Genomic DNA, 22,173 nt, shown 5'->3' with positions numbered 1-22,173 from the left:
CCATCGATGTCAAGGCCATACTCGTAAATAACAAAGTAATAATTTTCACTTAATCAACCCAACTCTGACAACGGATGTATGTACGAATTTATTTTGACGTTATAATTTTCGCTTTTGGAAATCGGCCGTGAAGCAAGATATTATTGTGCCAAATAAAGGGATAATTCCGGCCGCTATTGCGCTTAATTTCGATAAATGCACCGCTCCTTAGCATTCCGGATTTTGAGAAATATTCGCGTTACAGTAATTGGCAATGACGGATCAAGGATTGCTTTTCACCTTGTTTTGATTTCTTATAGGTGAACACGAAATATTGAATACCTATTTTCATAGTTATACGCCGGAAGTTTTACTCAATCGTAGCATTTCTTAGGCATCTATGGAAACGTAGCCTACTAATCATTTAAGCCTATTACTGATTTTACTTAATTGGCTATACTTTTGTTAGTCACTCCGACGAATAAGATTCTCGTTTAAATTTCGGGTGTATCTTTGATACGGTGCGAGCGTGCGATTTCGATTTGGTTAGTCGGATCAAATCCAAAGGTCTAACGTACGCGCAGGTAGATACCCCGTCAGACGGGTCGGTTATTTTTATCGCATTTATTACATATGTAACATACCATGGATTCTAATATATCCGCAATTCTTGGAATGGATTTTAAAATTCAACGTCTTCGATAGGTTATAGACAAATATAACTAAGGGAATTGCGTATGATTTTATGGATATCCGCTATGATTATATGGTTACTTATAAAATAGTAGCCGCGTAGATGAAGCAAAAACTTTAATAAGATGATTATACTTTATTCATATGTCATATTTAATCGTCATTTCTTATATTGCGTATAATCAAACAGTAATTATTCCTCATTCTTAAACGAGTTCGTCATAATCATGTTTTGATCGAGGATCAAAATATAAAACGCTGATCAGAGCCGCGAATACCTACTCCGTAACAAGGTTTTTAAATACCGAAATCATCGTCGGGTTTTTATAATAGTCGTCATTAACTAACCTCCGAAAGAGCGTAAATGATAAGTGTATGAGGCAATCTGGACCTCGAAACTTGATATGGAAATTATCTTATTCCATTGTGTTTCCATTTCCGCAGGTGTTTCCACTGCTTCTCTATTTAACCAGATGCAAGAAGCCATGTGAAACCCGACGTGAATCATAGACAAACGAAAACGAACCGACATTCGATTTAAATGTAACCAAGCATTCCAAATTAACCATAAAGTTGCCATATTAACAAACTTTTAATCAATAAGTAACACAGTGACAGATAAATTAAGTGGAAAAAATTGTGTCAAGATCAAAAAGTGTGTGTCAAGGGATCTGTGCAACTTTCCTTTTGTGGAGTCGATGCCGTGATACTCTGGTGAATCATTAACAACCTTGGTCGCGAACGGGTTGCAGGATTTTGGCGGATCCTGCCTCATCGTTTCAGCGGAAAAAACGAAAGTGTATAGTGTTTAAAGTGACCGGCATGCGAGTGTTGATCTAACATGTCGACGCAAGCGTACTACAAGGAGCGGCTCGGGTTCGACCCGCAGGAGGTGGACGGAGTGAACGGGAACGGGTTCTACGAGGGCCACCAGCCGAAGCGGCACCGCAGCGACAGGCGACAAGGCAACGACTCCCACGACCAGGTGTACGAGGAGAACTTGACCAAGTTCAAAGGTACCACATGTTGGGGGTTCTTTATACAGCAGGCAGGTTCGTGGTGGCGGTTATAGAGAATGCGCGTGTTGTGTTGTTTACAACGCTTGCGTTCATTGCGTGCGTTGCTTTGCGGCGGTATTATAAACTTATAGGATAGTACAGTCACAGACAAATACATCGGAGCCTAAGGTGCTCAAAAATATCTGTACACGCACTCTAAATGTCTTGATAACAGAAACTTTGTTCAGATATTTGTGAACACCTTGCCCGATCTGATGGCGGCTGTACCTACATTTAGCAACTAGGTACTCATCACTGCCCTAAAAGAGAAAGATTTACCTAATATTGGGTTAGTGACTGTCTGTCGTATCAAAAATTTCGTACGCCTCTGACTTTAATAGAGTCTTCTGGCGTAATTATAATACAAAACCTAGGCAAATATTTGTACAATAGTTCGATTTTTATACCTATCTTGGACTAACATAAAAAAATGCCACTGAATAGCAATATGTAACTGTATTTCAAAACAGTGAAAACTGTTTGTAAACTGCCGCAAAGTAAACCACATCAACAGTGAGAGCAGCACGAGTGCGTGTGACATCTTGACAAGTTTCACTAACTGTTTGAACCAACGATAGGTCTCTCATTACATTTGCATATTTTTATTAAAACTAAACATTACCGACTCGACTCTCTTTAACTGCAGTCTTTAGTGACAGTTAAAAGCCACGAAAGAAAGTAATTAGAGTAAAAGATACCTCCATATTTTCAAATTAAGTCACTAACACATTTACATATTTGACATTAATCGGTTGTTGCTTTTACGCGTGGCTATATATCTAAAAGTCAGCAGTAATCAACTTAAAACACAGTAAACGTATTATATCGTGATTCAGAATACTGGTTTTACCTTCAAACTAAAAGTTGTGAGCCAGTTTAAAAATCCAGTAATTAAAAACTAAGACACATTAACATTATCATTTGTTTTTAATTGCCAGTTTTAAATACTGGCAGTATTTCGTAAATGGTTACAATGACAAAAATTTAAAAGGATTTATCCAGTTGTTTTAGCCATGAATATTATTGAATATATTATGATATTCTCTGCGGCATTTATTTTTCATTGACGATTGCGACTACTGTCTTTTGATTATGATAAAATGATACACAACTAACACCAAATGTATTATATGCAGAGTTGGGCAAAATGTAATCGACTGACGATTAACGATTAAAATTAACCGACTTAATCGCGAGCAACGATTAAAAGTGACGATTAATTAATTTTAGTCGAAAAGCTCCGACTAATATTGTCACGATTAAATTAATCGTCGACTAATTACTGGCGATTAATTTTTTTAATCGATTAATTAGTTCGATTAATTTTCTCTCGATTGATTTTAGCAATAAATATGGTCTTTTTAACCGACTTTAAAAAAAGAACGAGGTGCCTAATTGTTCTGAAACATTTATAAATAATATAAGTAACAGACGAATTTTTATGTATGTTCACTTGGAGACTATTAATTCGACAGTCTTCGAATTTTGTTTTTGTTAGAAAAGGGATGTTTTAGAGTTCGTCCCATTTTGTTATCAATAAAATACTGAAACCGCTATAGGCATACCTAAAGCAAAATTATCATTTTTTTAAACAAACACGTGCATTTGCTCTCGAAAGGTACTTACTATTGTGCGAATTACATATATAGACCGGCTGACGAAGATATAATAATGGCATTTTAAGGTCTGTAGGCAATTTTTTTTGTTAAAGGTTGTTCTTATCTCGGGTTATGTTGACAGTTCTTAAGGTCGTATAACAATGGCAAATTATGGATAAACGGATTGTTATCTATTTTGGAATTTCTAGTCCTATGTAAACAATAAAACAAACCTACAAAGAGTACGTATGCTTAGTATTTTATGTAACTGTATTATATGCCACGTGTTATTAGTTTCTCAACTTGCCCAGGTGTTTAACCCTTAAATGCACGACTTTGTCTTTTTGCCGGAAATTAATATATGTATCACATAATTGTTTCCTGATTCTAGGAAAAATGGTAAAAAAAATATAGCATCGATTTTTACTGCGAAATCAGTGTTGGAAGTTGCATAGGCTAAATCATATTTTATGTAAATATATAATTACATACTAGTAAGAGATATAGGAAAAATCTTACTGCCATCAGAAAGGTATACTATTTGTGATATTCCTATGATAAATTCTTGAAATATAAAATTATTACAAACCCCGAAAAATGTGCCCAAAATCACGTACTAAAAATCATCAACTTCTGGGTTTTTCCAAGTTTTTCGACATTTCGTCTCAAAACAAATGTAATTTTTATAAATTAAAATACTTTAAGTAAGAATCCGGAATATGGATTAGTTTTACTATTTAAATAATATACAGGAACAAATAGAATTTGTCTAATTATGCATAAAATATTATGTTTATGTTGTGTAGGCTGCATGCATCACTATTCACTAAGCATTATTATAGTAACCAATGTAACCATCTTATATTATTGAAGCACAGTTATAACACTGGAATGGTTTTTAATATGTACGCAAGAAGTTTTGATTTTTAGTTACATACAAAAATGACCACCTGTCTACTTTCAATCGAGAGTTAATCGAGAAATTTAATCGATTAATATTAAGATTAATTCAATTTCAATCGTATGTTAGGTCGACTAAATTAATCGCGATTAAATTAATCGCCGATTAATTTTGACGATTAACTTTTTTAATCGATTGATTAGTCGATTAAAAAGTTAATCGATTAATGCCCATCTCTGATTATATGTAAGTATTGTTTTGTGATGTGTTGTCTTGTCAAACTTGTTTTGAGCGTGACGTGTGTTGCTACTAGTTAGCATCGAGCCTGTCTGTTTTACTCACTAACTAGCCAGAGATGTGACTTATTTGAAATACTTGTATTTAAAATGCAAATACAAAATGCAAAATACCTATTTTGTATTTAAATACCTTTTGAAGAAAACTATTTTGTATTTTATTTGAAATAGTTTTTGGGACCTATTTTGTATTTTCAAAATACAAAATACTTTATAGTAGGTAGGTAATGTAGGTAGGAGTTACAATCTCTTCTGATGTTACAATCCTGGCAACTCTCTCATTCTTTTAACATGGAACTGTTGAATCTGTTTAGTAACGTCGCACATGACCACAAGCGTAGAGAGTGGTTATAAAAGTGGAATCTTGAGTGTTGCGAGGGTTTCAAGGCACGAGAGGAGAACAAACTTTTCTGCCCTGGTGAAACAAACGAGACGTTTTCATCACACTAACGAGAGGCATTATACTAGCTGTAAAACATTACAAATTAATGCTTTAAAAGTTGGCCGTTAAAAACCATCATCCATACCTACATCCTACCGGTTAATATGAGCAAACAACTAGACAACACTTTAGATAGAGGATTGATTTCAAAGAATATAGAGAGTCTTTTCAACTCGGAAAATCCGAGTAATTCTTTTTAATTCAGACTAGGTATTCACTACTCAGAGTAGTACCTTTTATCGCAAAGTATTTGTATTTTTAAAAAGTATTTTGAAAATACCTATTTCGTATTTTGTATTTAAATACAATTTCAAAAACTATTTTTCACCACACCAGCTCGGAAAGGCTTACTTTGCACTTCAAAAACTGATAGCAAAGTTGCATTTTATTCACATGTGAGGCTAAGTAATCAAATGCAAATTTTGAGTTGTTTTCTTATGTTTGCTGGTAGGATTGACTTTTAAATGATGATTTTGGATGATAAATATTTAATAACATTCATTTGGATTTGATTAGGTTTGATTTTGTTTGATATTTTACATTTAATATTTGCTTCGGGTTGGTGTGGTGAATAATTTTGTGTTTCACTCGGGAGCAAATTTTGTTTAACCCTCGTGCTTTGAAACCCTCGCAACGCTCAAGATTCCATTTTTTGAACCACTCGCTACGCTCGTGGTTCAATTTTGGAATCTTTCGCTTGCTCGGGTATCAATATTAGCACGAGCGGTTAATCAATAACTTTGCCCCCTTGTAAAACAAATAACTATTATATTTTGCATTTGAAATAGTATTATCAAAAAGGTATTTGTATTTTGTATTTAAATACTTTTTATAAAGTATTTTTCACATCTCTGTAACTAACATTAATTAATGTGTAAGATAATAACATTATTTTTAAACGTTTACCACCACTTAAGTGGTCATTAATATACCCTGTTTTATTCTCATATGGATGAAATGGTTTGTTAAGTGTATCGTCGTTAAATTCGAAGTGTAAGTAACTAAACAACATGCGGGGTATTAAGGAGATGTAGAATACATGTTTGTTATCAAAATTTATGATATTCTTCGAGTTTTGTGTCTTACCCACGCATGTGGAACAACTCCATACTCGTCGTTGGACATGAGAATTTTCTGTGATCCGATTTATAACTTTTTGTGGTGTTGACAAAGAACCGTAAAATTTGGGAGGGTTAGCCCTGAACATATTCCCAAGATTTCATAGATTTTAGTTTGGAGAATTAAAAGTTTTCGCCGAAAAACAGAAAATTCTTATGTCTAACCTAACCACAAGTCCATGGCGTCGTTCCACACTCCTCAGTGCTCCTGATTGTAGTATTGATTAGATAATGGGTATATTAAATATATATATGGGTATATTACGCTAAAGGTAAATTAACTTGCCTCGACAAGTCGGCTGTCATGTCTAATTGTATATAAACAATAAATTTCAATTTCAAATTAACTGCAATGCAATGCAGCACTGAAACTGTCCCGACTGATCGAAGCCAATTAAATTCCTCGTAAAATACCAATTAAAGCCAATAACTATGAAAGCCGGTACCTGTGGCGGCATCTGTTGAATCAGCTCGAAGGTCAAAGGGTGGCCAGTGGAGACCAGACGACATTGGAACGAATTTCTTAATAAGACCAATTTGGTGGCCAGCTCTCTACTGCACGGATCTTAAGTGGTGACTTGCAGATATTCTTATACAGATCAGGTCACAATTTAATAATCAATATTTTGATGTCCGGTCAGTGTCAATGATGATTTTGAATGACATGATATTAATTGTATGTAATATGTTGTAACGTGATCAAAAATGGATTACTTTCTTGCATTGGTTGGTTGACAGGAAATGTTCGATGCTTCACACGATTTTTACTTTTATTATCGACGACGGTTTTAAATGTTTTAATAGTCTCAAACAATGTAATCTATGGTATCAATTCGCATTGTCGTAAAGTAATCAACGAATCAATTATAGTTCCAAGGATCGGACAAAGGTCGTCGCTCTCCCAAATTTGTCGCCTATTCCGAAGCTCGTAAAACATGCGCCAGCGCGACTAAATACGTTTGTCTGCTCATAGTAACAAATCAACGATAATCTACCTAGATCTAGCAGACAGTGAAACAGACTGTTAAAGTAGTTGCGGAACTGACTACGCCATGTACGGAACACCAGGAATCCGATAAACTCGCAGATAGACTCCAGTTGGCAGTGGGTCAATGCGGACCGGTTACCAAGGTAATTAGGTAAACGAATAATACCTATAGGATATGTAGTTCCATTGAAAAGCCTTCATTGTTTCTGTCAATTTATGTGAATGAAGTTGTGCTGCTGATGTTTGTTTGAGCAGGTTGTATCCTCATGAGAAATTATATACATAGGTATATGAATGGCACTATAGAATTTGCAAATAGCGAGTATTGTAACAAATAGTTTTTATGCCATAAATAAATAAACATAGAAAATTAATTGTTCAAATGGAATATGGAGTCGTTCAAGTGATGTTAAATTAGAAAACAGTACAGATGTACTTAGTGCATAATTAGTTTCCATCGTTTTTCACGGAAACACACGAACGTGTCTTGCTATTTCAGTCTGTCTCGGGACAAAAAGTACTGAGGTTGACTGAAGTAGCATGACAAATACGAACGTTTCCGAAAATATACGATGGGAAACAATTATGCACTACATCTGTAAGTGGTAAACTAAAACGGGCTCGAGTACGACTGTTGTGAACTATATATTCAACGAGTTAGTATATTACAACAGCACGCATACGGGCATAATAATCGTAAATCCTAGTTGCATCACTTGCTAAAGCCAATGCAGCAAATTAGCGAACAGACGCTAACTGAGTGCGCCTGTGCTCGTCAGATGCGCATCTTATCAAGTGTGGAGCGCACTTGGGAAATCAAAGTACTGAGTCGTGGAATAGTCGAAACGAATCTAGGAACTAATTTAGGAATCTTATCATATGGACTCCTAGCCACCGGTCGTGGGGAAGTTAGATTTTACAAGTTTTAGTTAAATCACGAACTCGTCATGAAACCAAGCCTTGTGTCAATTATTTAGTTATTACATGTGTACAGCACCTGATAGCAATTAAATAGTACTGAGAAAAAAGGAAAACCTTTCTGAATAATTAAGTACAATTGGATAATTTCGGTCAACAAGTAACTTGGCGAAAATGTCAATGTTGCTGATCGACCTTATTCCAAATTCTTGTTAAATTAGCTCCAATACCACCTCAAAAATAATTAGCCATATAATTTAATTTGCTAACCAGTTATGTAACAGAATTAAATAAGAATGGAAACGTAACTATGAAACCAAACCGCGCGACCATTTGACATCGTTATACCTTCTGCATTTTCGTTTGTCGAATTATAGGTGTGACTGTGTTAGCATACAGTTAGAGTCCCACTGCTACTTTTGACGCATCGCTAAAGGACAGGTGAAGGCCGCTGAAAAATATGATAATTTCTGTGATATAACAACGATAACGTGGACAACACTATAATTCGACAAACGAAAATGCAGAAGGTATAACGATGTCAAATGGTCGCGCGGTTTGGTTTCATAGTTACGTTTCCATTCTTATTTAATTCTGTTACATAACTGGTTAGCAAATTAAATTATATGGCTAATTATTTTTGAGGTGGTATTGGAGCTAATTTAACAAGAATTTGGAATAAGGTCGATCAGCAACATTGACATTTTCGCCAAGTTACTTGTTGACCGAAATTATCCAATTGTACTTAATTATTCAGAAAGGTTTTCCTTTTTTCTCAGTACTATTTAATTGCTATCAGGTGCTGTACACATGTAATAACTAAATAATTGACACAAGGCTTGGTTTCATGACGAGTTCGTGATTTAACTAAAACTTGTAAAATCTAACTTCCCCACGACCGGTGGCTAGTATCGTTGTTATATCACAGAAATTATCATATTTTTCAGCGGCCTTCACCTGTCCTTTAGCGATGCGTCAAAAGTAGCAGTGGGACTCTAACTGTATGCTAACACAGTCACACAGTTTTGATTCTAGCTTCGTTCTTATCAGCTAATCAGCTTCCAATAAAATTTAGTAACTGTTCATTTATTTCCTGTACCACGCTTTTCACTTTTTTCAGACTTTCGAAGAATTGTATGATACATACGCTCCGATAATAAAAGCCCTCGGTTTTAAAGCCAAATATAAAATATTGGTGTATATTTGAGTTGGCAGGTTGGCACACATGACTAGTTCCGATTATTTTGAACTGTAAAAACTACAACAATCATTATAACAATCCGACAGATCATTAAGAAGAAAGTCAATCGATTAGAGTAAGTGTGCTATGTTATAATGAGGTTGCAATGATAATTGATCGATCATCACAGGTAGCTTTATAAACCGCCGATGCTGTTGAATTAACGTTCTTAACTCTTTGATCTAAGATTCAGGTCATTATGGATAATAATCAGAATAAATAAGAAGGTCTGATTAACTGCACGCGCGGGAATTCTTCCGTTATATCAATCGAAGTGTTTATGTTACCTTTTTAGTTTGCTAGTCAATAAAACGCATCTGCTAGGCGACTGTTGCTGTATGACTGCTAATTCAATTTGAAGAAAACAGAGGCGGTATGGTCATTTGGTACCTAACTTCCTGATGCATTTATCCACTACGAGTACTGACCAAAGTAAGCTCCAATTAAATTGTACAGTTGTGTCAGATAACATCTCCAAAAGCAAACGGTGACAAACCAACTCCCGCAAACACTTGAAATAATTTCGCATCCCGTCAATCTTAATGATTCAACATCACATGTGTAATTGAGTTGTCAATCACGGCATCGGGTCCGCTAACTGATGATTCCATCTTGACTCGCCATTACACTCGATGTGAGCAGGTCAGTCTGCACTTTTAATAAAGTAGTATGAAGAGCTGCAAATGTCAGTCAGCTCGGAAGTCCCAGTCGGCACCCGTTCATTTCCATTGACATGCCAGGTTCAGGTTCAGTAACGTTAATCGGTAACAAGATGCTGAGTTTGAGCAATCGGTTAAGGGATATAGGAGTTCCGGAATATATTTATAGCAGCAGTTGGCCTCACTTATTGTCTATGACTGATGTTTGAGTCGAGATAGGCCTTCGGGTGACTTAACAATTTGTTACAGTCAAGCAAGAAAAATAATTTCCCCTTTGGTATGGCAAAGACATTTCATTTGAAATATGTAATAGCCGATCGGACACTTTTTTGATGCAACAGGAAATGCGGTAAGGCCGCTATGATATGGATTCAAAGTTACATTTAGGAATAACGTAAAAATAGTGTACCACAAGACTATATACAACCACTACACATACTGTCCCACTCCCACTCATAAGTCTTATGAAAGTACAAACTAAAGTTAGTGACAAACACAATCAGTTTGATCCTCTGTGGTTTGAGCACTATTATGCTATTCGAGAGTTACTGACGCCGTGCGCCACTAAGACAACACAGGAATGACTGTAACTGAATAAGAATTTCATGTCAGATGTTACCTTCTCAGAAGAAGACTTGCAGTAGGCGTTAACAAGTGCAGTGCACTCACAATGCTCAATTGCAGCGATAACAACAGCCGCTCGTTAAGAATGCATTTCAGCGCACATCGCTTCAATTGTTAAGAAGTTTGCGGTGAAGTTTGTCCTAATTTGTTTAAGGTTAGGTCAAGTACCTAACTTTATTCAAACGACTTTGAGAATTACCGTCAGAGGTTGCCGCGATACAATTTCAGTGAATATATCACTGAAATTCTATCGCGGCGACCTATATCAATAAATGAAAGGAAGACACACAAGTCACACAACACATTAGAATCGGTTGAAGCAGAAAGTTTCTTAAGTGGTGGAAGGTTATCCTTACCAGGACAAGACGGTAAAATGATTTTGTTAACATCACATGGACAATTTCACCGGTTGCTTGGTCCTACATAAGATTTTACCAATTTTCAGACAGACATTTTTTTAGGCAGCCTATTAAGTAACACCATTGGTTGGCGCCAACATCTATGTTTCTCTAAATTAAGTTTTACGTTTATTCCCTGCGGTCTGTAAAGTATGCTGCACGCAAGTATACGCAGCATATTCCGCCGAGTAGGTTATAATTTCCGTCGTGTCGGCATTTCTCGAGATGATTGCTAATGAATGACTGCGATTTCCTCTAAATTGCACCTTCTACTGCAACAATTTATTAAATCCAACATCGCTGCTCGATATATGCCCACGTTATCCACAGTTGGTTTGTACAATATTACCTAGTTAGCTAATAATGTCTAATCTACATGAACTTCGTTCCACTCGTACAAGGATCTGTTCTTACATGTCTAGAGAAGGCACTCCACTCCATAACGTAACACGAGAAGCGAACATCTGCGAATGCTAATCAACTTGCTGATATGCTTAAGTGCTTATATTGGTACCTAACTGGGAACGTAAGTGTGCATGTCAGACTTTCGTGTACTACACATACATATCTGTATATGTAGGTTGAGATATTTAAACGTCAAAATAAAGCCAATTATGCATACTTGACGCTCAAATTATGAATATATCATAAAATAAATCTTATGTTGTCCCGAGTCTGTTTTATTTTGTTACAACAGTAGGTAGGACTCACTTAGCAAGCCGAGTATTTGCGCTACCTGCAGCACATATAAATCAATAAACAAATGATACCTAAGCTAACACTTCACAACAGATCTGCATAAATAGTAAAATGCATCACAAGTAATACGGAATTCTTGCCCTAACCAGTCTAGTAGGAACCATCAATTCGAGATTGTGATCTGTATAGGGCATTACGTGGGCAGATCTGGCAGCGTTGGCCACACCTTACTTGGTCATCTAGCTCGTGGTGTGAGATATTTTAATTAGTACCACGGCTTACTTGATGTTGATTAAGACGTGTCTGAAACTGTTAGTGCAGCATGAGATAGGACGAATAGCCCCGCATTCTTGGCATAGTAGTCATAGATGTAATGACACTAGATGACTATAATAATTCAGTTTGGTGAATGCTCAGCCAATAAGGACTTAAACAGATAAGGAGATAGATTCGAACCAAGTTCAAAGCCGAAATTACGTATATGAAAATTATGACGTTTATAATGAAATCTCCACAAATCTAGAAATCGTATCGTATCGTAAATTAAAGTTGGTAGAGCTATAGTTAGCTTAGATGGACTCTATTGATGTCGAATTAAGGAAATGAGAGAAATGCTTTTATATTTTTTCAAATAAACCATAACCACCTAATTAACGTTCAAGGAAGTATTACAAAACATCCAGCCGTAATGCGTTGTTGCAAATTCTCATAGCGAATGTTTGGCAAACAGTTCCTACTTCCGATCTAGAAATACGCGGTTCCCTGAAATAGCTGTGCCTATGTTTAGCCTAGCCGTCGATCCGTTCGTTCACCTGCTGTTATTGGATTTGGATAACGCCTAAACTCTGGCTTAGATGGGCTTATTGATTTTGTCGTGCTTATGTGTATGGTATCTTTGGAGGATAGCAAAACTATTATTTGGATACGACTATTGCACAAGGTTTTTACCAAAGTTTCAAGGTAGACAATCATTAAAACCGGAGTGGGTTAATGTTTAAGGGCGTAAGTAAGTTCTAAGTTATCAAGATGTATGTTATTAACAGATGTCGGTTATATTATACTTCAATACATCTTTTTTATGAAAAGGCGTTTTGTAATAGTTATGACTGCCTTAGGAGAAATAATGACAATTTACAAAAGTTAAGAACACAAGTGCACTTTTGAGACAAAGCGAAAATTTTCATTCAATATTTCGCCGCCCGTAATTTCGCTACGACGACAGACAGGTCTAAAACCACCTTAGGTCGCGACCAAGGTTAATACCATCGGCAGTCTAAATACTAAATAAATACTAAATACTAAGCATCTATATCTATATTTATATTTTATTTTTTCTTTCCAGACGAGCGAGATGCCATACAAAAGAAGACGTTCACAAAATGGGTCAACAAACACCTTAAAAAGGTAAACATACTACTTATATTTTATTTGTTTCTTAATATTATGTGTAACTTTTCGAGAGCTTTAAAATGTCTTATCATGGCTAAGGAAAATCTGTCTCAAGTTGCTATCATACTCGGTGTTGAATAGAATAATGACAATGACCCGATCTGTCAACAATGTCAACATACACACGTGTGTCACCGTCATCATGGCGATCAATTGTATGAATCGATAGTTTCATTGGTTAGATCATCTGGGGCTTCCATGATGATTCTTAATCGTGTAGGTATTCAAGTCTGATTGAATTTTCGTCAATTTCTAAACTAATTTCTAGTAAAGTAAGCTTCGACTTAAGCTAGTTGTAAATTCCAATAAATAATTAGTACATCGCCGGTCACGTCTGTCGCATGCATCCAGACAGATGGGCTAGTGTAGCTACCAAGTGGATGCCAGAAGGGCGTGGACCCGGCAGGCCGAGCCGGAGATGACGGGACGACCTAGACACCTTTCTCAACAACTGGCCGGAGGAGGCACTATGTCGGGAGTCGTGGAAGAAAAGGGACTTGCCCAGCAATGGGACGCCATAATAGGCTAGTAAAAAAAATTGTACGTCAACTCAATTTTAAGGTTATTGAAATGTCCAACAAACAAAGCAATGAGATAGCCATAAAACGTTACATTGACACTTCATTGATACCTACTTATTAAACAAGTCGTGTATTGCAAATTGACACCGATGTCATGACATGTCAGTAGACGATTGACGTAGAATCGTGACGCTGTGGAGTCAGCGCGGAATAGTAATGTTAAATGTATCATTACATAAATGCAAATATAAGGAAAATTATGGTAAAATAGACCTTGACTTGAATAATAAATTCCATTAAACTAGGTTTATTGTTGTTATTGACATCATCTTACCTTTTGCAAGTTGCAACAGGAACTATAACTAACCCTAACTTATCTACGACGGTTGGTTGAGTACTTGCCAGTGGCGGAGCGTCAAACATTTCCATAGGCAAGCCCGGGGCTAATTTGGCTTACATATTTCCTTTATAACGTCCAATAACAGGCAAGCCGATGGGAATCGGATTTTGTGGACGCGCCGCCACTGGTACTTGCGCAGTTGTTTCCTAGTAAGAACAGTCGCCATTCAGGTATATCGGAGTGGCCAAAGTGCTAAAAAATATCTTGATAAATTGATAATAGAGGCTTTGTTCAGATATTTGTACCTAACAGCTTGGTTGTTTCTCTAACGCTTTTAGCATGATGTACCGAGTAGGTATATTCCAAGAGTAAGCACGAAACCTGGCTTAACTGATAGATCATGAATGACTACACACGTCTTGATGACCTAACCTTTCTCTTTAAGTATGAGAACATACGCTTAATCAATCTAAGTGATGACTAACCGCTTTGCAACCAGTCGTGATATCCCTTTGTATTCAATTTGCAGGCAGTCTTCCAATAACAAGGATCAAAAGACCAAGTACAGTCAGAGTAAATAAACCTGCAAACGATTCAGGCCACTGCCTTTCGTCTTCATTTGTTTAGTGAATTCTTCATTTAACATATTTGTTGATTATTTCATTTCATGTATTCTTCTTCTCGAATGAAATTTTGACCGTTATGATTATTTATATTCAATTTCAACCAGTCTATTTCCTTTTTGTTTTGAGAGCCCTAAAAGAACAGAAGACGTAGAAAAACAGCCTTCTTAGGCAGTATTTAAAATGTTATGACGAAAATAGTGACTTATTGGCACATACATTGTTCCATTGACTGTGTAACTAATAGCATGAAACTACTCGAAAATTACTTCCCCGAAACACGAATCCGCAGCCGCGGCATGTAGCTTGAGATCAAACATACTTACCTCAAACAAAGGCAGACTAAGCAAATATTCCTCTAAGGGGTCATTGCATTGCAGATTAATTTGTTTATTCGTTTGTTCTTCATTGCTTTGGTAACAGTAATCGCTCAGGAATTCCTTTTTGGTATTTCCTTGAACGTTCATTTTGAAGTTACAAATATGCCTAACGAGTTACAGGAAAATAGCAACTCAACAAAACTTTAGGTACCCGGTAATGCTACTAAGTATTCAGAAGCAGTACAGTTTATGGTCAATGTGTCAAATTTTCGATAATATGATGGCCGTAGAATATAAAGTAGAGTTTAATGGGCATTAGAAATCTAGCACCGAGTGCTGGCAAAAATATTAAGTACTTAGTTTTTAAATGTTTACCTACTTATCTTATTCAGACATGAAATATCGATTAAAGGCTACAAACGAGACATCCATATAGCTACTTAAGTTATGTAGGTATGTACAATCTTTATCGTCGTTTTATTATATACCTACCTCACGAAAGAAACAAAGACGCGTTGAATCTTTTAAGGCTCCCTGTGAAAGAACATCAAACTCCTCCAAAGACTGCCCCATTGAAGTAAATACAATGTTACTCACAGCGACTCGTTACAACAAACAGTACATACTAATGCTTATCGGACGTCTTTGCACTTTCACACAACGTCCGTCTGTCTGTCTGAGTCACCAATACTTTTGGCTCGTTGTTCTTTGTTGATTGATATTATGATTACAATCTTGTGCGAGTCCGCACATGAAATTACTTTGGCGGTTACCATATGTAGTTTAGAGCTAATGACCTGACTTGACCTGCTGAATTAATTCGCTTATTCTTATTTTGAGTAATTATATCCGGGTTTCGTTTTGTTGATAGAAATAAACTAAAATAACTAAATTAACTTCATACCTAGGTCTACGCTGTACATATTAGAGAATGGCCATTCTTTCTCGAGTTAGCTCCGTTCAATCTAATAGTTATTTAGTTCCGGTTAGATATACTCGTGCCTTTGCAAATCTTCCTAACACGTTCAGTTGTTCTTATATTTTGCCAATAAGAATTAGATTAGATTAGATTATTTATTTCATGAAATAAATTACAGTACAACTTTGCCTAAACCAAAATTATAAGAATTAGAAGAATGAAAGCTGATTAGTAAATACATGATACTTGCTTTGTTCCTTAACTAATTATTGTTAAAGGGTTGTATATCCCTGTGAATATTTAACGTCTCAATTATTACACTTACTCTATAAACGACGAACACTAGTTTAATAAAACTAGGTGTATTTATTAAAACTTGATTTAGCGCTCATTTACGGTTAGTTGTGATATTGTTACTTAAAAAATTTACCGCTACTCCTTTTAAAAAGTCCTACATAATAAGAGACCGAATCCCAAATAATAGGAGTATGCACAAAAGACGAATGCGCCTGAAAGTTGCTATCCCAAAGGGTACTAAAATATTCATCCAAGATATTTTTAAGGAACATTAATTTTGTTTTGATAGAACTAACGCGACATAAGTTATCAGCATCCATAAATCAACCCTGCTGATACTTAAGCTGTATGTGTTGCAGATCTGAATTAATTTAGCCTACAAAAGTGGTGTAATATTGTGTCGCTGCTTGCTCATGCTCATGTACGTATCGTGCTTAGAACATAAATTACCGTTTAGCAATCACCGTATAAAATATTAATAATCCGTAGTTCAATATTGACATAGCCGAGTGGGTCGACTGCTGGTTTAAGCAACAGCGATAACAAAGGATGTAGTGACGCATGCCGCGGGCGCGCTGGATGTTGTCGTTATCCGATTGACCCGCTGCTGACTCACAGGTGAAGTAATCTTAATGGCGCTTTCAAAATAGGTACAACTAGCGACCCGCCCCAGCTTAGCACGTGTAGTTCAAATAATTTACACAAAACCTTAACAAATTAACCTAAACCTTCCTCAAGAATCACTCTATTCATGACCACATAAAAATCCGTTCAGTAGTTTTCGTGTTTATCGTGAACATACATACAGACAGACTCGATGGGGGACTTTGTTTTTTTAATAATATGTATTGATAGCACCACGTAGCACACTATCTCTTCTAATGGCTTTTGGTCTGCCTCAAGGCAGTCGCGTTGTTACCGTAAAGGTTACAGTCCATTTGTAACGGCAGCTGCACTACTGTTCATTTTACTATGGAAATTGACAATGACAGCGACGCGTTCAGTACCGGTAGTGCAGCTGCGGTTAGAAATGGAATGTTACCATAAAGGCAAAAGTACTCATGTCTGCGTATGTTACCAGATTTGTCACCAAGAATATCTCAGGTTGCGTTAGTAATCGTAGAACATTTGGAAATTGTAACTAACTGTAAACTTACCCATTTCATTTCCATAATTTATTCTTTGATTAGTATACAAGAGCAAATGAAAACTTATGAACATTTTAGCACAAATCTTACGACACGAAGTTACCTATTTACTTAAGTACCTACCTAAATTAATGCGGAAGCTTTATTACCTCAATAATATTTCCCTACTTACAGTACAGGAAATTAATAACTAAGATTAGCTTCATTTTATGGATTCTAAAATATGAGCTTTATCCCTGGTTTGGTTTTAAGTATCCAACCAAGCACATTCCAACTTTATTACCTAACGGTGGGTGACTTAATTCGTTTAGCTCAAGATAAGGAATTTGCTTCGATATATTCCGAGAAAAACTTTTAATGTAATAACTGGGAGGTATTCAACAGGAATACAACACTAGCAGAGTAAATAGCCGCGTTATTCTGCTCCCAATTTGGGATGGATGAAAAATCACTGGGTGCTTAATCCTTTGGAACTGATATTTCTATACCTACATCTCCCTAATTTTAGCGATCGAGCTCCACAGGATGTGTAAATGCCTAAATTGAAGTATAAAGAACATTGACTTTTACTTTACTGTTGCTTGAAGCGTCTGCAACCCGAATGACGGACCACCCTGCCACAGGATCCCTAACGTCTTAACGTTAACGTTCTATCATCCGACCCTTACGGTTGGTTTCCATCATTGTGGTATGAAGCCAACAGAATGACGGAATGATTTCCCAACCGGCCCACTCTCCAGAATTCTCCGTCGTCATCAACAATGACCGATGACGCAAGGCTGTAGGTTGAAGTCAGATTTACGACTAAACCTTATGCGGAGTGGTCAATCCCGAACTGCCACCCACACAGCTAAGACACCCACGACAAAATGACACCCTGTAGGTGAAATAAATGTCGATGAAGATGTAGTTATAAGTTCTAAGAAATATTGTATTTAAGCACACGTATGAATAGCGAGAAAAGCTGCCCCATGTCAAAGTTTTCCCATTCCATATTACCATACGAATAAGGTTTAAATTTGGCCCCGTTTTAGTTGTACGTGTACTTAAAGGGTTCCCATACCAAAATAATCTTTGCACACTCTCTTAGATCGATCGCATGTGATACATGCAAGCCGCTTCTATTGGATAATGCCAGAAGGGAAGTGTGCAAGTTGTTTATGCAGTGTCTTCAAGCATCTTATATGCTTTCAAGGAAATATTAAAAATGTAATCCAAATACGTTTAAATTCTGAATAAGTAAATCACTGCAATCTGCCATCGTTTAAATTCAAAGGATATTTATTTGCCTTGTATACGGATGAATATTGCAACCGACAACGTTTATTTACTTTCTCCATTGTTTACGAAATGCGAGGTTCGCTCCCTAAACTAAACACATTTCCCAGAAATCAATTAATCATCACAAACCGAAGCATTATTTACGCTGAGTGCTACTTTTGTCTACGCCTTACATGTTGCTAGGAACTAATATATAGCTTAGAAAGTTGATGAATACTATACAAACAAAAGTGTAAAATTTAAAAGTTTTTGTCTAAAACAAAAATTTTAAATAATTTTCGCTAGCCTGCTAGTAGAGCAATACGAAAACGACGTAGAATTAATACGACTAGGTATGATCATAATGGCGATAATACCATAACAAGAGCATCATGATTCAGAATTTTTAGAAGCGCGTTCCGAGAAGGAAGTAGTTTTGTTGATCGACCAAATTTTTAGCATGTTTAACAATGCGTTATCATCTTGTAAGTTATTTGTAAACTTATTTAATTCAAAATACATTAATGTAAGTAAATTCAAAAGTAAATTTTGCTAGAGCAACTTAACTTAGGTAACTTCAATACGGTCCTTTCTCGTACGAATTTTTTACTACTGTGTTTGATCATTTTTTGCGCCCAAACCGGCTCAAGGTTGAAGGTCGAAGCATCGTTAGTGCTAAAAATAACTAAGATTGTTGTAAATCTTTCGGATTCGTCGACGATGCATAATGAACCAAACCTAAAGGGTTGTCTGACATCATCCTCGGAATGTAAGTAACAAAGATGGAGCGCATGCATATGCAAAGCTTCAAGAATATCCAAATGGATCCATGCTACCGTGTCCTAAATACCGGAGGGGTGATGTATCGTGTTTACCGTAAGGCTAGCTAGGAAACCTGAGCCCTAACTGTGCGCTAAGCGTTGACTTATTATTATTTTAGGACAGAAAAAATAAAAACAGATTTCATTCTTATAAAATTCAACTAGTCAAAGCCTTGAAACAGATTTTCTTTAAACTAACTATTTAATTGGATTTTAACTTTAATTTGTTGTGATATTTCTATCTTTAAATATTTATTTACTTTTAATATCGTATTTTCTATTTAATACGTATTTGAGGATTACATCGAATACAAAGTTCACAATAGAATATAGGTAATTAGGTATATGTATATAGGAACCGCAACAAGAGCTTTTTCTCCTGTTTGTATTCTGATTGTATATCGGTCTGTTTCCGAAATTACAAGATAATACTTTGCCATTCCTAGTTATAAAAATTCAAGAACGTGGTTGATATTTCTACAATTTGCCCGGTAATGCTTATCGAGTGTATGGGAAATTAGACGACTATGAGGTAGTTTAAACTTTTACCTCTATCGTGACTTATGTTCTAATGGCAATAAAATCTGAATGAATGTAAGTAACAAGGTATTCAGAGTTGATTTGTACAATATCTTCAAGCCTTAAGGGATTTTCAGTATTTAACTTAGCTGGACACGCATTTTACGTGCACGTTTTGTTCAATAATACATTCTTTGACTTTTCATCGCTTATCATTTGGATGGAGCAGCACTGGAAGCATCTCAAGGTCTGTAACATACACTGCTTATTTAACCTCCTTTTTATTTGCTTTTGATTTTTTAATATCAACTGATTACTTTTCAAACTCAGACGGTAGTTATTTACTCGTTCTTATAACAACTTTACCGGCAAAGAGCCAATTGCTTTTTGCATCATTATGATACGAGTTTGCGAAAAGTATCAGTGAATATTATGTCCATTTTGAAGTCATTGAACTCGTCCATGTCCAATGTTCATTGACAGACTAATAAAAACTCTCATCGTGTTCGTTTGTTTAGTTTCGTTTTATATTGTCGGCTTCTTTTGTTTTGGTTGTGCATGCCTCATCTGTTTAGGTATTTCATTAAGAAACTGTGTTAGTTGACATGAGTCAATACTAACTAAATATCAATGTAATTAAAATCATTTTTTATATCTGTGAAATATGACAATGTAGTAAAAGTTTATATTTTGTTCAAAAGTAGTCGTCATTTTACTATTCCTTCTACAAGACCCATTAGTGGTGCCTTCCACAATGGACCGGCCACTAAATGTCAATTTGGCGGATAAATTTGTGGTTAAAGTTCGCGGTTTGTGACTTTAGAGCATCCGTCAAGGCTGAAAGTTTAATGATTTACACGCGTACGCGCAAAAAATGTTATGGTGTTCGTAGAACCTTTGCAAATTTACTAAAAACAAAACCGACTTTGAACGCTGAATATTTGTAAGTAGGTATATCACATCGTGTATGATAGCATTTTTGGTGCAGCGGATTGGTGATGGTGTTAACGGAATTGGTATAGATAATTCCAACTGAAATGGTAAATTAAGGTTAATACTAACGTAATTAACGTTAATTAATCATTAGGGTTGAAATTCTTTATATATACCAATTCCGTTAACACCACTCCGCTGCACTGAAAATGCTATAAAATTTACGATGTCTGATTGTAATACAAAGTGTATAACTATTAAATTCTTTAACGTAATTGAGCCTTTGATGGACCAGATATACCTATTACTATACGAATTTCTGCTATAAATAGTAGTCTATGGTATAGATTGAACTCATCAGACGATGTAACAGGATAACAATTAGGATCGTTTTGTGTGCTCCTTTGATTACTAAGTACTTCAGTATATCTTATCCAGGTGTTATCGTATCTTTCCACCATGCTGCTCGGACAGACATATACGAGGCTACACGTATGTGAGATCGTCAACAACCAGCCGTGTTGTCCCCCTCAACAAGTAAGTCTAGGTAGTGCTGACTTTACAAATAGGATGAACCGTCAAACTAAGCAATACTACCTCTCTCAATCTCATACTTTTTTGTACCTTAACCAGATATACTTTGGAATGATTTTTCGATGGAGATGTAGATATTGTAGATCGAGGTAGAATTGGCCTGTTTTTTCGGGAGAGTGATCATTTCTTCGAAAGGAATACAAGTTTGACGGTCATTCCATGTAATTTTGGAGTATGTAGACTCAGCACATTGTTGTTGTTCGTTGTTGTTTAGATTCGCATGCTGATGCCAATAATGCAATTGTTTCTTTAGTTTACTTTGAGTTCGTCATCGTCATATTCATCGACTACGTTATCAATCATTCATATCATTATATTTTTGGTTTTTGTTGAATTTTTTGGCTTGTGTGATTTTCTTCCTAAGTTAATGAATTCTGATTAATTATTGTTGAATTCCACTAATCTTATAAGTTTCTTGTTTTCATCAACTGGCTTCGTTGACCTTTTTTATTTTGTTTCAATATATTGTTGACTTATATTGGTAAATTTTGCTTGTAGATTGATGAGTAAGTTTGGTCTCTAAAGTAACATAACAGCTTTTTGACACTTTTCAGCCGCCTTGTATAACATCATCTATAATGAAGTTTAGTGTTGTTGGAATTTACTTTTATTAATAATTATTATCTTTTCAACCCTTTGACTGCTAAAGACGTCAATTAACGCGTGTAGCTGCAGCACAATATCAACCTCCGTGCATTCAGCCAAGGAGAGAAGGTTCATGATGACGCGCCGCACATTACAGACGTGGCATTCAAAGGGCTGTTACATATATTTAAGTGCCTTTGTTTCTTCCTTTGGTCAGCAGCTTCAGTGATAAG

The 22,173-nt window shown here is 36.0% G+C and overlaps 1 protein-coding gene across 1 annotated transcript in view; it reads left to right on the top strand.

Moving 5' to 3' along the window:
• The window catches only part of LOC134674231 (microtubule-actin cross-linking factor 1), a 312,488-nt gene that overhangs the window by 80,957 nt on the left and 209,358 nt on the right, over nucleotides 1-22,173 (top strand). Inside the window, exon 2 of the mRNA XM_063532291.1 lies at nucleotides 12,954-13,015. Coding sequence (XP_063388361.1) covers nucleotides 12,954-13,015 — 62 coding nt within the window. The remainder of the gene's footprint in view (nucleotides 1-12,953; nucleotides 13,016-22,173) is intronic.

The sequence above is a fragment of the Cydia fagiglandana genome, chromosome 19, assembly GCF_963556715.1.
Source record: "Cydia fagiglandana chromosome 19, ilCydFagi1.1, whole genome shotgun sequence".
Classification (NCBI taxonomy): Eukaryota; Metazoa; Arthropoda; class Insecta; order Lepidoptera; family Tortricidae; genus Cydia; species Cydia fagiglandana.
The sequence above is the reverse complement of the archived record's forward strand: the minus strand, read 5'-3'. Positions and strand labels throughout refer to the sequence as shown.